Raw genomic sequence first — 18,101 nt, forward strand, 5'->3', positions numbered from 1 at the left:
ATTATGTGAAAAAAAAAACTCCGACCATGTTTTTGCTTTAAAACAGCGACTTTGCAGTGTATTTTCACATGCTATTTATGGTTGTATTCTAGTTTTCCTGGTCTCATTTTATAGAATGGAAGACATATTACGGAAATTGAGATGATTTTGATTGGTTTCACGATGAAAAGTACCTTGAAATTGAGCTCAAAGTAGCAGAAATGTTCGAGTTTTGCCAAAGTTCAAAAGTAAACAAATCATGCCATGCATCCAATACACTTCAACTGGTGAGTCTAATATTCTTTCACAAGTGCGCTGATATTATTTATACCATTTCTACACTAATGCAGTAGTCTGCATAACAGTAAATCTTCCATTTTTTTGTGAGAATAAAAATTCAAAGTGGAAAGCAAAAGAAATGTAAGAGAGGTCTTGGGACATGACTAATGAATAGAAAAATGTTATTTTAGTGCAAGGAATGTCTGTCTTGTTTATTCTGGACCCTATTTGAAAATTGGCATCTTTGGAAATTTGTGTGAAATTGGCAAAATTGACAAATTTCTGACCATTTTATTGGATAGTTGAAATCAGTAAACGGGTTGTTTCTTGTACTCATTCGATAGAAAAAAATGGAATTCTAGCAAAATAGTTATGATTTTTCTCAACTGGTATGTTGGAATTGGCCAAAAATAGGGCTCAAAGTGGGTGAAATCGCCGATGTGTAAACATCGTCGAGACTGCTAATTTCGCGAAAGTATAATTCCGTAAGTTTTCCAACAAATTTCAAAATTTTGGTGTCATTATGACCGGGAAAAGATTCTCTATCATTTCACATGAAAAAACAAAAATTTTTTTTCTTTTTTTGAAAAATTTCCAACCCTGAGAACAAGTTTAGGAGAGGGCCTGCCGACCAAGAAAGGGTTAAATCTCATTGCCTCTTATTTCCCAGGCACTGTATCATCTTTTCAGGTTCAGACATTTGCCGCCCTACCTCGGTGGGAGATGACCAGAGTGTTAACTAATAATAAAAATAATAAAGTAACATTAATAAATTATGAAACTAAAGCTTTAGGGAAAATTCATAAAAATAAAAAAAATAAGTCATGTATTATTTTTTTTTTTATTATCACACTGGCCGATTCCCACCAAGGCAGGGTGGCCCGAAAAAGAAAAACTTTCACCATCATTCACTCATTACTGTCTTGCCAGAAGGGTGCTTTACACTACAGTTTTTAAACTGCAACATTAACACCCCTCCTTCAGAGTGCAGGCACTGTACTTCCCATCTCCAGGACTCAAGTCCGGCCTGCCAGTTTCCCTGAACCCCTTCATAAATGTTACTTTGCTCACACTCCAACAGCACGTCAAGTATTAAAAACCATTTGTCTCCATTCACTCCTATCAAACACGCTCACGCATGCCTGCTGGAAGTCCAAGCCCCTCGCACACAAAACCTCCTTTACCCCCTCCCTCCAACCTTTCCTAGGCCAACCCCTACCCCACCTTCCTTCCACTACAGACTGATACACTCTTGAAGTCACTCTATTTCGCTCCATTCTCTCTACATGTCCGAACCACCTCAACAACCCTTCCTCAGCCCTCTGGACAACAGTTTTGGTAATCCCGCACCTCCTCCTAACTTCCAAACTACGAATTCTCTGCATTATATTCACACCACACATTGCCCTCAGACATGACATCTCCACTGCCTCCAGCCTTCTCCTCGCTGCAACATTCATCACCCATGCTTCACACCCATATAAGAGCGTTGGTAAAACTATACTCATACATTCCCCTCTTTGCCTCCAAGGACAAAGTTCTTTGTCTCCACAGACTCATAAGTGCACCACTCACCCTTTTCCCCTCATCAATTCTATGATTCACCTCATCTTTCATAGACCCATCCGCTGACACGTCCACTCCCATATATCTGAATACATTCACCTCCTCCATACTCTCTCCTTCCAATCTGATATCCAATCTTTCATCACCTAATCTTTTTGTTATCCTCATAACCTTACTCTTTCCTGTATTCACTTCACTTTTAATTTTCTTCTTTTGCACACCCTACCAATTTCATCCACCAATCTCTGCAACTTCTCTTCAGAATCTCCCAAGAGCACAGTGTCATCAGCAAAGAGCAACTGTGACAACTCCCACTTTATGTGTGATTCTTTATCTTTTAACTCCACGCCTCTTGCCAAGACCCTCGCATTTACTTCTCTTACAACCCCATCTATAAATATATTAAACAACCATGGTGACATCACACATCCTTGTCTAAGGCCTACTTTTACTGGGAAATAATTTCCCTCTTTCCTACATACTCTAACTTGAGCCTCACTATCCTCGTAAAAACTCTTCACTGCTTTCAGTAACCTACCTCCTACACCATACACCTGCAACATCTGCCACATTGCCCCCCTATCCACCCTGTCATATGCCTTTTCCAAATCCATAAATGCCACAAAGACCTCTTTAGCCTTATCTAAATACTGTTCACTTATATGTTTCACTGTAAACACCTGGTCCACACACCCCCTACCTTTCCTAAAGCCTCCTTGTTCATCTGCTATCCTATTCTCCGTCTTACTCTTAATTCTTTCAATAATAACTCTACCATACACTTTACCAGGTATACTCAACAGACTTTTTTTTTTTTTTTTTTTTTTCAACAAGTTGGTCGTCTCCCACTGAGGCAGGGTGACCCAAAAAAGAAAGAAAATCCCCAAAAAGAAAATACTTTCATCATCATTCAACACTTTCACCACACTCACACATTATCACTGCTTTTGCAGAGGTGTTCAGAATGCAACAGTTTAGAAGCATATACGTATAAAGATACACAACATATCCCTCCAAACTGCCAATATCCCAAACCCCTCCTTTAAAGTGCAGGCACTGTACTTCCCATTTCCAGGACTCAAGTCCGACTATAAGAAAATAACCGGTTTCCCTGAATCATTCGTCTCCATTCACTCCTATCTAACACGCTCATGCACGCTTGCTGGAAGTCCAAGCCCCTCGCCCACAAAACCTCCTTTACCCCCTCTTTCCAACAGACTTATCCCCCTATAATTTTTGCACTCTCTTTTGTCCCCTTTGCCTTTATACAAAGGAACTATGCATGCTCTCTGCCAATCCCTAGGTACCTTACCCTCTTCCATACATTTATTAAATAATTACACCAACCACTCCAAAACTATATCCCCACCTGCTTTTAACATTTTTATCTTTATTCCATCAATCCCGGCTGCCTTACCCCCTTTCATTTTACCTACTGCCTCACGAACTTCCCCCACACTCACAACTGGCTCTTCCTCACTCCTACAAGATGTTATTCCTCCTTGCCCTATACACGAAATCACAGCTTCCCTATCTAAGTCATGTAAACAATATTAATAATAACTGTTGAATTTTAATTTACACAGCTCAAAGTGAAGTCCAATCTTTCTTTTAACAAAGATCATCAATACAAAGCTTGAAGCCTATCAATACATACACTGTGCCCACAATTTTAGAAGCACCTGCACTTGTACTAGCCCCTACACCTGTAACTGCACTTGCAGCTGCAATATGAGACTCTAGCCACAAAATTCACCTCTGGCTATTCCTTATTCTTACCACATAATTCCTCCCAGCCCAATATATATCACAACCTCCCCCCCCCTCTCTCTCTCTCTCTCTCTCTCTCTCTCATCAGCAGTGAACAACTCAAAATATTTCCTTCATCTCTCTGGTATCATCCCTCCCATATCTAACATTTTCCCTCTTTCATTCTGAAGTACCAAGTCCATTGCTTTCACAGGCATTCTCAACTTATCAATTTGTTCCCAAAACTGTTTCTTATATTCAGCAAAAATTTACTGATGTTGCCTTGCCCATTCTCTCATTGGCTAGCTTTAGTCTCCCTTGACTTGTTGTTTTACCTCCCAATGTCTCTCCATATATCATTTTTACGTTATAAGTCTCTCTGAAGTTAAACTTTTCTCGACACCACTGAAAGGGTAAACAAAAACTAGCAAAATCAGGCTTGAAATAAATTAAAAACAAATCCAATACAGTACCTGTCATGAAGTGATGGTCGTGGGACAAGTTGCATTTCCCTGGAGTCCACCATAAGCACAGTGCCCCCACCAAAATATTGCTTTTTCAACACCTCCCATGCTCGTTTTCTCACCATCAAGCATCCTGAGGAGTATTACATACATATTACTACATATGCTGCATAGTAAATATTATTCAGTCTTAATGTAGTATATAAAACTATGTACAAATATAGTAATAAATTAAATGTACTTTTTTTTTTCAACAAGTCAGCCCTCTCCCACCGAGGCAGGGTGACCCAGAAAGAAAGAAAATCCCCAAAAAAGAAAATACTTTCATCATCATTCAACACTTTCACCTCACTCACACATAATCACTGTCTTTGCAGAGGCACGCAGATACGACAGTTTAGAAGTCCCTCCAAACTGTCAATAGTATCCCAAATCACAAAGGAATACAGGCATAATAAAAAACGCCTTGCCTAATCCAGTCGGGTATCCAAAAATTTTGTAGAAGGATACAGGGATGAAGTCTGGTTTCCACATGGAGAGATCAAGGTGGCAGGTTGCTACTAAACTAGCAGCATCCAGCAGTACATACCAGTGTGGATCATTTTTAAATTCTGAGGAGAGAAAAAGTGAAATATGAAAAATACTGTTAAATAGATGATGTAGAAAATAAAAGGATATACATGTACATCTAAACAAGGTTCCTAATGAAAATGAATTTTACAAACAGTTTCAATATTCAAAACTGATAAGCCACATTTTTTTTTTTCCAACAAGTCGGCCATTTCTCACCGAGGCAGGGTGACCCATAAAGAAAGAAAATCCCCAAAAAGAAAATACTTTCATCATCAGTCAACACTTTCACCTCACTCACACATAATCACTGTCTTTGCAGAGGCACCCAGATACAACAGTTTAGAAGCATATATACAGATATATAACATACCCCTCCAAACTGCCAATATCCGAAACCTTTAAAATGCAGGCATTGTACTTCCCATTTCCAGTACTCAAGTCTGGCTATATAAAAAATAACCAGTTTACCTGAATCCCTTCACTAAATATTACCCTGCTCACACTCCAACACATACTTGCTACTAATTATTGTTTGCTCATACTCAGGGGTGCATCCTATTAATATTTCCTGGATACAACTGGTAGAACTCAAAGGTGATTATATTTGGGACAGCACCTGAGTAAGAGGGATGGGTGGGTAATGAACCATTTTTATTTTGACATTGCACAGCATTCACGAGAATAAGATGTTTTCCGCTTAATAGTTTATGCATTAGCAGTAATCCACTGAAAAATGGAATATACTAAGTGTGAACAGAAGGAAGTGTGAAAGGAATATTTGAATCAACAAGAAACACATTATTTGAAGCATCAAGGGCTGAATGACTGCCAAAACAGACAGAAGTTCAACAATGTCTCAAAGTTTAGTTCATTATATGGTAAGTACAGAATAATGTTTCCCTCACTTCATGTAATTTCACTTTGTGAATTTTCTTATATGCAGTCACCCAGTTTCTACCAGTATTTTGCTACATTGTATGTGATACAAATTCATTCCTATATGATCACACTCAATCTCCTCAAATATGATTAAACTGGTTTACACTGACATTTATAAGAAAGAAATAGTAGAAAGAAAACAGATTTGAGTGTGAGAAATCCAACAAGTATGTATGTATAATACTAACTTTCCAAGAGTAACGTACCTGTCCTTGCATCTTTATTTATTGGAGAGGTTTTTAATAGCCTGTTCAAAGCTCCTTTATGAACCTTCTCAATCCACTCCAAAGGTGCCTTTGTTCCTGAAAAGTTACATTGAGCACTGTAGGCAAAGAGACAGTTTTTTCTTCCAGAACACATCTCTGAATTTGTTCTTGTAACACCTCTCTGATGAGAATTGCCTTGGGATATCTTTTCTTTAGCATTTGCACAGCCAAAAGTATCCATGTCAAAATTGGAATCTTTCAAAACAGTACAAGATTTTTCTTCAAATATATTGTGTAGCTCTTTGATTTGGAGAGAGTATACACTAGCACCTGCCCAGTGGGCCAAGCCTCTCATACCAAGCACTGAGGTGTGGTTCTCTCTTGCATATACAAATGCCCCACAATGTGCCTCTGTCATTTCGGTCTCCCTCAAACTCTTCCATTCATGCTGCATGTCTTCGATATCCTGGGCTTTCTGGCTATTTTTTTTAACTGCTTTTTCTTCTGACACAGCACCATTGCTCCTTCTGTGCAATATTTCTGAACTACTGTTCCACTGAAAACTGTCTGCAACAATCTTCATTGCTTCAGTAGCACCAGAGGTAAAGATCAAATCATATTCATTTGGTGTCGTATTGAAATGCTCTAAGATTCTGCAAAGAAAAAAATCTAAATTAATAAACAGATCACTATGCAAATAAGGAAAAAATGAATAGACAAAATGCTGGACAGTGAATTAAATGGTGGTCCATGTACTGTATGTACCAAGCCCAAGACTTCAACCATTCAGCTTATTAACTAACTGCCATTTATTATGACATCTCCAGTTTAAGGAGAAAGGATGTTAGAAAATATAGAGAATCATAGTTGTATACCTATACTTGGAGTATAGAGGAAGGAGAGAATCACTCTTTAAGAAGCTACTTTAATTATTTAAAATCTCTTACTCCAGGAATACCGGTTTAACAATTGCTTCCCTAAACACCAAATTCAGAAAGTATAAGGATATAGCATACAATTTTACTTCTCAAAGGGAACTGCAGTCTACTAGTACTAAAATGAAGCTGAAGGGATACTGGGAATTTTTTCTTTGTGAAGAATGGAATAAAGTGAGAGAGACAGTACTAAGGCTACAACCAATGGAAATATTAACAAATTACTAATATACGATGAAAAAATTACCAAAGAGAAGATAGCACAAGCATATCCCTCCCCTTTTAACTAGATAATATTTTTATTCATAAATTAATACAGTTCACTGAAATATGCGTTTATCAAAAATGTTACGACCAAATCAATATCCTCCTCACCTTTGGCGGACAGACTCTATTATCTGTGTAGAGGAGTCACTAGGGAAGTGGCGAGAGTGGGGATTACCAAACAGCGATGACTGAAGCTCATCTGATACTTTTTTTATTTGGCTGTTGCTGTATAATGCTGCAGCTGCATGATCAAGGTAACAATGGCCTGATAAAAAAAAAATCACAATAAAACTACAAATACAAAGCATGTTAAAAGTTACTTTGACTTTTTTGGGTTATTGTAGGTAATTTACACATATGTTACTATGCATGATAAATGTGTACCTGTACCTAAATAAACTTAAAGGGACCGTAATGGAAATAAGTCACTGACTTTTTGGGGGGTTACCCTAGGTAATTTACACTATGTATGATACTTGTACTTATGTGTACCTGTGCCTAAAAGAAAAACTAACTCTCCTGTAGAGAACGCACTCTGTTATTAAAGTAGTAGCAGGTAAAAATATTGTGAGAGGGACAGAGGAAAATTGGTGGAGTGTAAAAATCAGGCAAGATGCATGGTATATAGTACTACTGTATTTTACTAACAGTGACAGTAATACAGTGCTGTCATAGACTCTGGAATTAATTTTATATAGTAGTACTGTACACATAAACATTAATTTTAAACAAAGCTGTGTATGGGAAAGGTTTAAAGTGAAAGGAACACTCAGAAATGTAAAATACCTAGTACTACTGTACTTTATAATCATGACTTTGGCATTCATATATAGTCCATTTTTTGTGGATGGTTATGGGAATAAGCTCCAGTATCAATGGGTCTTTCATCACATGCCAGTGTGCCCACGTCAAAATGTAAACCATATATGGGAACTTTTTTTTTTTTGCAATGTACAAATGTTAACACTGTACAAATTTAACTTAATCTTTAAAGAAATCTCAGCAGTTCAGCCAAAACATGGTACAGAATACTCTGTAGTCTTTCTGAGCCTACAATGGTTGGTTAATTGGGTTGAAAGTCTAAATATATAACAAAAAGGCACAATACCCTGACTGGAACAATACACAAATAACCCGCAGTGTGACTTTGTAAATGGTCCAAGTTGGACCGAAATATCATCGTAGCTCCTCTCTCCTATATGTGGGTTATCTGTGTGTTGAAAGCCTATCTAGTAAGTAAGAATATTCAGTTACAGGTGTACATAATAGTAATAATAATAATATCTTTATTTGTACAAGTACATGTACAAGGTATACATACAGGCCTAGCTGACATCAGTGACATACTACTACATAGAAAGCTGCTTGTTATGCAGAACATTTTGGGCAAATTAGGTCAATTTTTGTCCCAGGATGCAAACTACACCAGTCGACTAACTCCCAGGTATCTATTTTACTGATGGGGAACACAGACAACTGGTGTAAAGAAACACGACCAATGTTTCCACCATTGCTGGGAATCGAACCCGGACCCTCGCCGTCTGCAGCGAGAGCTTCAGCCACCAGGTCACGGGGCAGTACAATTAACATAGTATAAGTAACATGTGTAAATTACCAAAGATAACTCCCCCCCCCCTTAAAACCAGGATAAAAGTAAACTCTCAGCAAGTATGCAGAGACATACACCTCTGAGTATACATTATTATTATAATCAAGGGGAAGCGCTAAACCCGGAGGATTATACAGCGCCTGGGGGGGGATGTGGAAGGCATTCAGGCTTAATTCGGGGAACTGGAGCACAGATCCAATTCCCTAAATCAAGAGCCCCTCACCAACATCAAGGAACCTTCCTTGAGGGGTCTGAGTATACAGATCCTGTCTGTCAGCTTGTAATATAAGTTAGTTTATTCAGATGCAGGTAAAAGAAAAGATTGCTCAAATTCTCTGAATCAAGAGCCCTTCACTGACGTTAGTACCAGAAGATTGGACTAGCTGTTTTAAATAATAAGATATTACAAGGACTCAATGGAAATAAGTCACTTTGACTTTTTTAGGTTAGCCTTGGTAATTTAAACTATATATATGTTAATTGTACACATGTGTACCTGTGCCTAAATAAACTTACACCTGAAATAAAACTGACCTTCACATCTAGGAAACTCCTCTTTGAGTATTTCCTCGACATTATAGTCAGGAAGAACCTTGAGTTTGTCCAGCAGTAGAGTCATCACAGGTGGTGTCCCTCAGTCACTGCAATATCACTGACTTCACGAGTCATGTTCATTTGAGGTTTTAAGTCATTTCCACAGTCATGTCTACCCAGTCTTCAGGGTCACTCAACACAAGTTATACCACTAACTTATTTTTAATATGTATTTCCTCAGGCACTGATTTTTTTTAATGTGTTTATTGCAATCGTGAATTTATATACGTAAGATGCATATATAAAATATATCTATGTATATAAATGTGTATATAGATAATGTAGTACTTGTACGCCCGCCAGCTCGGTAAGTGAAGGTCGTTATCATACCAATTATTAAGTGTATTATTTATTTAAACTATTGTATCAAGATTAAGATAAGAAATATATTGATGGTTACACGAAGCTTTCAGACAATTAAGGCACAAAAGTATAGTGAACATAAAATAAAATATATAAGATAAAATTACAAAAAAAAAAACCAAGGCGAGATACATGATAATACACACTTGGAAAATCCTAGACCTAGAGAGAATAGTTCCAAATTTGCACACAGAAATTACTCCCTACGAAAGCAAGACTCTGCAGGCGGTCCAACATTCCCCTTAATGAAGAGCAGGGATGCCATGAGTATACTAAGATACAACACTGTAATGGGTCCCATACTGTTCAACTGTCTCCCAGCATACATAAGGGGGATTACCAATAGACTCAAGGCGTCTTCAAGAGGGAGCTGGACAGGCACCTGAAGTCAGTACCTGACTAGCCAGGTTGTGGTTCGTACGTTGGTTTACGTGCGACCAGCAGTAACAGCCTGGTTGATCAGACCCTGATCCACTACGAGGTCTGGTCATGGACCGGACCGCAGGGGCGGTGACCCCCGGAACACCCTCCAGGTAAGGGCATAAAATACTCTGTTGGCTTCAAAAGGATAAAATACTCTGTTGGCCTCAAGGGCATAAAATACTCTGTTGGCCTCAAGGGCATAAAATACTCTGTTGGCCTCAAAGTTAGTTAGTTTAATATGTTTATTATGCACCCCATACCCATCCTGTGGGCGGTAGTCAAAAGATTACAGAGGTACATAATGGGTCCAGGGACTGGGCCTCAAAGTTTTGATAACTGAGCAAGTTACAGAGGTAATGAATTCACAATTTACAAAGGTAATGAACTCACAATTTACAAAGGTAATGAACTCCAGGTAGGTCTAGTCACAATCATGACAAGTTACAAAGGTATTTACAGATTACAGAGGTACATAATGGGTCCAGGGACTGGGCCCCAAAGTTTTGATGGCTGAACTAGGTACAAGGTCACCATCACTATTCACAACATCTCTCACCATCATTATACATCTTTCACTATCACTATTCATCACATATATCACTATCACTATTCACTACATCACCATCACTATTCACCACATGTCACCATCACTATTCACAACATCTCTCACCATCATTATACATCTTTCACTATCACTATTCATCACATATATCACTATCACTATTCACTACATCACCATCACTATTCACCACATGTCACCATCACTATTCACAACATCTCTCCATCATTATACATCTTTCACTATCACTATTCATCACATATATCACTATCACTATTCACTACATCACCATCACTATTCACCACATGTCACCATCACTATTCACAACATCTCTCCATCATTATACATTTCACTATCACTATTCATCACATATATCACCATCACTATACACAAGGGCAGAACAACAAAATTCGAGGTTAACTATATTTCTCATATATTATATTTTGAACATTATTGTGGCTGGAGATATTATAAATTATTATTCTCTTCTTTCCTAGCTTCCACTAGAGAAGAAATATCTAAATATGGAAATCTACAGGAAATTGATGTATCTCGTCGTGGTGTTGGACGTTATCACCATTTTTGTTGGGCTATATTGTTATTTTGATGAGTGGGCCCAGGAGCTGGAAGAGGACCGGATGCGACTCCAGATGGAGATCCAGGAAGCCTCCTGGGCTTGTGAATCATTTTTCCAGAGAATTTGTAGGATCCCTGGGATGGGGATAATATTTAATTGTGATAATTATACCCCCTTACATCTCCCTGGAAGGCTGGCGAGCACTTGGTGGGCACCAAACTCCTGGCCTCTTCTGGGAATCATCTTTAAATTGTACCAAGCCAGCAAAGATGTTGAGGAGCTGGAGATTCTCCTCAAGGAGATGAAAGAATCCTGCCAGAATAATTCATCCTCCCAAGTGATGCTGGTTCATCTCTGGGTCGTTGTGACAGTGTTAGGAGTTTTGTACTACACCTGGCGATTCTTCCGTACCAGACTTCTCAAGCCACTTACACATACCAGCACCAGTGACACAGTGGTGATTGGTGAGCTAGTACCTGCTACCACTGATGATGCTGGTAGCTCAACACCCCTCCCCAACCCCAATACCCTTCCCATCCCCATCACCATCCCCAAACCCATCACAATCCCCAAACCCATAACCATCCCCAAACCCACCATCCCCAACCCTACAGGGTATGGAGTTTTTGTGGCCAAGGTACCCACTTTGTGTAGGTACCGGACTGTAAAACAGCTTCTGAAAAAATCCGGCGGTTTAATCAAATTCATGATGCCACGAAGACTCAGAGGTCATCGTGGGTATGGCTTTGCAATTTTTAAAAATAAGGATTACGAAAGACGAGCACTGATGCTGAACGGCCATGTGTTGACTGGTCCAAGAGGTGAGACCCCACAGAAAATAGTAGTTATGCCAGCAGACAAGCAAATATTCCTTGATGATGCAAAAACCCAAGTAAAACCACCAGTCCAGAATGCACAACAACATGGAAAACCACAAATTCTGGGTAATAAGAAATGTGTTTTAAAACATTATAATACTAAAGGGTTTTGGGTAGTGTGAACACCATTGCTGCTCCCACCAAGACCAGGCCTCCCAGCTACCAAGATCATGCTACCTCCAAGTCTAGGCCTCCCAGCTACCAAGATCAAAGTCAACATCAAAGACACAAGTCCCATAGAACTTTGGTTGATTCCTAGGACCTTATACACTTTAAGTCAAGTCTTTTTTGTTGGTCAAAAATGAGTTTAATTTTTTGTATCGGAGCATTAAACTCGTAAGAGTTATAAGAGGACAGTTATTAATGATTATTATTATTATTATTATTATTATTATTATTATTATTATTATTATTATTATTATTATTATTATTATTATTATTATTATTATTATTACTATTATTATTATTGTTTTTACATGAAAGTGTGCAAACACCAAGACTTGTTCATCTCCCAGTGTCACCACATATATCACCATCACTATTCATTACATCTATCATTATACATTACATCTTTCACTATCACTATTCATCACAGTACCTGCTACCACTGATGATCCTGGTAGCTCAACATTAAACTCAAAGGTACCCTGCTGGCATCGGCCTCAAAGTCCGCCTCTAGATATGTCATATAACAACAACAATTATATCATTAACAAGTATGCTAACAATGTCTAAAAATGACATTCTAGAATGAGATCACATTTGTAAATCCCAAAAATGATACTTATTACAATAGCAAAATGCAATGTACATAACACAAATAAATAAAAACATCAAATAATTCACCAACAAAAATAATAATTCAATATACACACCACACAATACACACACCACACAATATACACACCACACAATATACACACCACACAATACACACACCACACAATACACACACCACACAATACACACACCACACAATATACACACCACACAATACACACACCACACAATACACACACCACACAATATACACACCACACAATATACACACCACACAATATACACACCACACAATACACACACCACACAATACACACACCACACAATATACACACCACACAATATACACACCACACAATACACACACCACATAATATACACACCACACAATATACACACCACACAATACACACACCACACAATATACACACCACACAATATACACACCACACAATATACACACCACACAATACACACACCACACAATACACACACCACACAATATACACACCACACAATATACACACCACACAATATACACACCACACAATACACACACCACACAATATACACACCACACAATATACACACCACACAATACACACACCACACAATATACACACCACACAATATACACACCACACAATACACACCACACAATACACACACCACACAATACACACACCACACAATATACACACCACACAATATACACACCACACAATACACACCACACAATATACACACCACACAATATACACACCACACAATACACACACCACACACACAATATACACACCACACAATACACACACCACACAATACACACACCACACAATACACACCACACAATACACACCACACAATATACACACCACACAATGCATACACCACACAATATACACACCACACAATACACACCACACAATACACACACCACACAATACACACACCACACAATATACACACCACACAATATACACCACACAATACACACACCACACAATACACACACCACACAATACACACCACACAATACACAACACACAATATACACACCACACAATATACACACCACACAATACGCACACCACACAATATACACACCACACAATATACACACCACACAATATACACACCACACAATACACACACCACACAATACACACACCACACAATACACACACCACACAATACACACCACACAATACACACACCACACAATACACACACCACACAATATACACACCACACAATATACACATCACACAATATACACACCACACAATATACACACCACACAATATACACACCACACAATACACACACCACACAATATACACACCACACAATATACACACCACACAATATACACACCACACAATATACACACCACACAATATACACACCACACAATATACACACCACACAATATACACACCACACAATATACACACCACACAATATATACACCACACAATATACACACCACACAATATACACACCAGACAATATACACACCACACAATATACACACCACACAATACACACACCACACAATACACACCACACAATATACACACCACACAATATGCACACCACACAATATACACACCACACAATATACACACCACACAATATACACACCACACAATACACACACCACACAATACACACACCACACAATACACACACCACACAATACACACACCACACAATACACACACCACACAATAGACACACCACACAATATACACACCACACACACCACACAATATACACACCACACAATACACACCACACAATACACACCACACAATACACACCACACAATATACACACCACACAATACACAACACACAATATACACACCACACAATACACACACCACACAATACACACACCACACAATACACACCACACAATATACACACCACATAATATACACACCACACAATACATACCGCACAATACACACACCACACAATACACACACCACACAATACACACACCACACAATACACACACCACACAATATACACACCACACAATATACACACCACACAATATACACACCACACAATATACACACCACACAATATACACACCACACAATACACACACCACACAATATACACACCACACAATATACACACCACACAATATACACACCACACAATATACACACCACACAATATACACACCACACAATATACACACCACACAATATACACACCACACAATATACACACCACACAATATACACACCACACAATACATACACCACACAATATACACACCACACAATATACACACCAGACAATATACACACCACACAATATACACACCACACAATACACACACCACACAATACACACCACACAATATACACACCACACAATATGCACACCACACAATATACACACCACACAATATACACACCACACAATATACACACCACACAATACACACACCACACAATACACACACCACACAATACACACACCACACAATACACACACCACACAATACACACACCACACAATAGACACACCACACAATATACACACCACACACACCACACAATATACACACCACACAATACACACCACACAATACACACCACACAATACACACCACACAATATACACACCACACAATACACAATATACACACCACACAATACACAACACACAATATACACACCACACAATACACACACCACACAATACACACACCACACAATACACACCACACAATATACACACCACATAATATACACACCACACAATACATACCGCACAATACACACACCACACAATACACACACCACACAATACACACACCACACAATATACACACCACACAATATACACACCACACAATACACACACCACACAATACACACCACACAATACACACCACACAATACACACCACACAATACACACCACACAATATACACACCACACAATGCATACACCACACAATACACACACCACACAATACACACCACACAATATACACACCACACAATATACACACCACACAATACAAACCACACAATACACACACCACACAATACACACACCACACAATACACACCACACAATATACACACCACACAATGCACACCACACAATACACACCACACAATACATACACCACACAATACACACACCACACAATACACACCACACAATATACACACCACATAATATACACACCACACAATACATACCGCACAATACACACACCACACAATACACACACCACACAATACACACACCACACAATATACACACCACACAATATACACACCACACAATACACACACCACACAATACACACACCACACAATACACACACCACACAATACACACACCACACAATACACACACCACACAATAGACACACCACACAATATACACACCACACACACCACACAATATACACACCACACAATACACACCACACAATACACACCACACAATACACACCACACAATATACACACCACACAATACACAACACACAATATACACACCACACAATACACACACCACACAATACACACACCACACAATACACACCACACAATATACACACCACATAATATACACACCACACAATACATACCGCACAATACACACACCACACAATACACACACCACACAATACACACACCACACAATACACACACCACACAATATACACACCACACAATATACACACCACACAATATACACACCACACAATATACACACCACACAATATACACACCACACAATACACACACCACACAATATACACACCACACAATATACACACCACACAATATACACACCACACAATATACACACCACACAATATACACACCACACAATATACACACCACACAATATACGCACCACACAATATACACACCACACAATATACACACCACACAATATATACACCACACAATATACACACCACACAATATACACACCAGACAATATACACACCACACAATATACACACCACACAATACACACACCACACAATACACACCACACAATATACACACCACACAATATGCACACCACACAATATACACACCACACAATATACACACCACACAATACACACACCACACAATACACACACCACACAATACACACACCACACAATACACACACCACACAATACACACACCACACAATACACACACCACACAATAGACACACCACACAATATACACACCACACACACCACACAATATACACACCACACAATACACACCACACAATACACACCACACAATACACACCACACAATATACACACCACACAATACACAACACACAATATACACACCACACAATACACAACACACAATATACACACCACACAATACACACACCACACAATACACACACCACACAATACACACCACACAATATACACACCACATAATATACACACCACACAATACATACCGCACAATACACACACCACACAATACACACACCACACAATACACACACCACACAATATACACACCACACAATATACACACCACACAATACACACACCACACAATACACACCACACAATACACACCACACAATACACACCACACAATACACACCACACAATATACACACCACACAATGCATACACCACACAATACACACACCACACAATACACACCACACAATATACACACCACACAATATACACACCACACAATACAAACCACACAATACACACACCACACAATACACACACCACACAATACACACCACACAATATACACACCACACAATGCACACCACACAATACACACCACACAATACACACACCACACAATACACACACCACACAATACACACACCACACAATATACACACCACACAATATACACACCACACAATACACACACCACACAATACACACACCACACAATACACACCACACAATACACACCACACATTACACACCACACAATACACACCACACAATACACAGTGTGTGTGCCATTAACCACAATCTTCAACACTTCCCTTGAAACTGGGCAACAACCTGAGGTACGGAAGTCCGCAAATGTAGTTCCCATTTTTAAAAAAGGAGACAGAAAAGAGGCACTAAATTACAGACCAGTGTCACTGACGTGTTTAGTATGCAAAGTCATGGAGAAGATTATCAGGAGGAGAGTGGAGGAGCACCTGCCAATTTGGATTCAGGAAAAATAAAAGCACTAATGATGCAATCATAAAAATGCTAGATCTGCTTTACACAGCATTGGAAAATAAGGAATATCCACTAGGAATTTTTATTGACCTAAGAAAAGCTTTTGACACAGTAGACCACGACATCCTA

General features: G+C 38.9%; 1 protein-coding gene across 1 annotated transcript in view; it reads right to left on the bottom strand.

The window, feature by feature from the left end:
- The window catches only part of mal (molybdenum cofactor sulfurase), a 40,957-nt gene extending 31,660 nt beyond the window's left edge, over window positions 1-9,297 (bottom strand). The window contains exons 1-5 of the mRNA XM_053785928.2: window positions 9,101-9,297; window positions 7,066-7,222; window positions 5,756-6,408; window positions 4,508-4,648; window positions 4,047-4,170 (exon numbers count right to left, since the gene is read on the bottom strand). Of these exons, the coding sequence (XP_053641903.1) occupies window positions 4,047-4,170; window positions 4,508-4,648; window positions 5,756-6,408; window positions 7,066-7,222; window positions 9,101-9,185 (1,160 nt within the window). The 5' untranslated portion in view covers window positions 9,186-9,297. The remainder of the gene's footprint in view (window positions 1-4,046; window positions 4,171-4,507; window positions 4,649-5,755; window positions 6,409-7,065; window positions 7,223-9,100) is intronic.
- Between the last annotated feature and the right edge of the window lie 8,804 nt (window positions 9,298-18,101).

The sequence above is a fragment of the Cherax quadricarinatus genome, chromosome 50, assembly GCF_038502225.1.
Source record: "Cherax quadricarinatus isolate ZL_2023a chromosome 50, ASM3850222v1, whole genome shotgun sequence".
In the NCBI taxonomy this organism is placed as follows: domain Eukaryota; kingdom Metazoa; phylum Arthropoda; class Malacostraca; order Decapoda; family Parastacidae; genus Cherax; species Cherax quadricarinatus.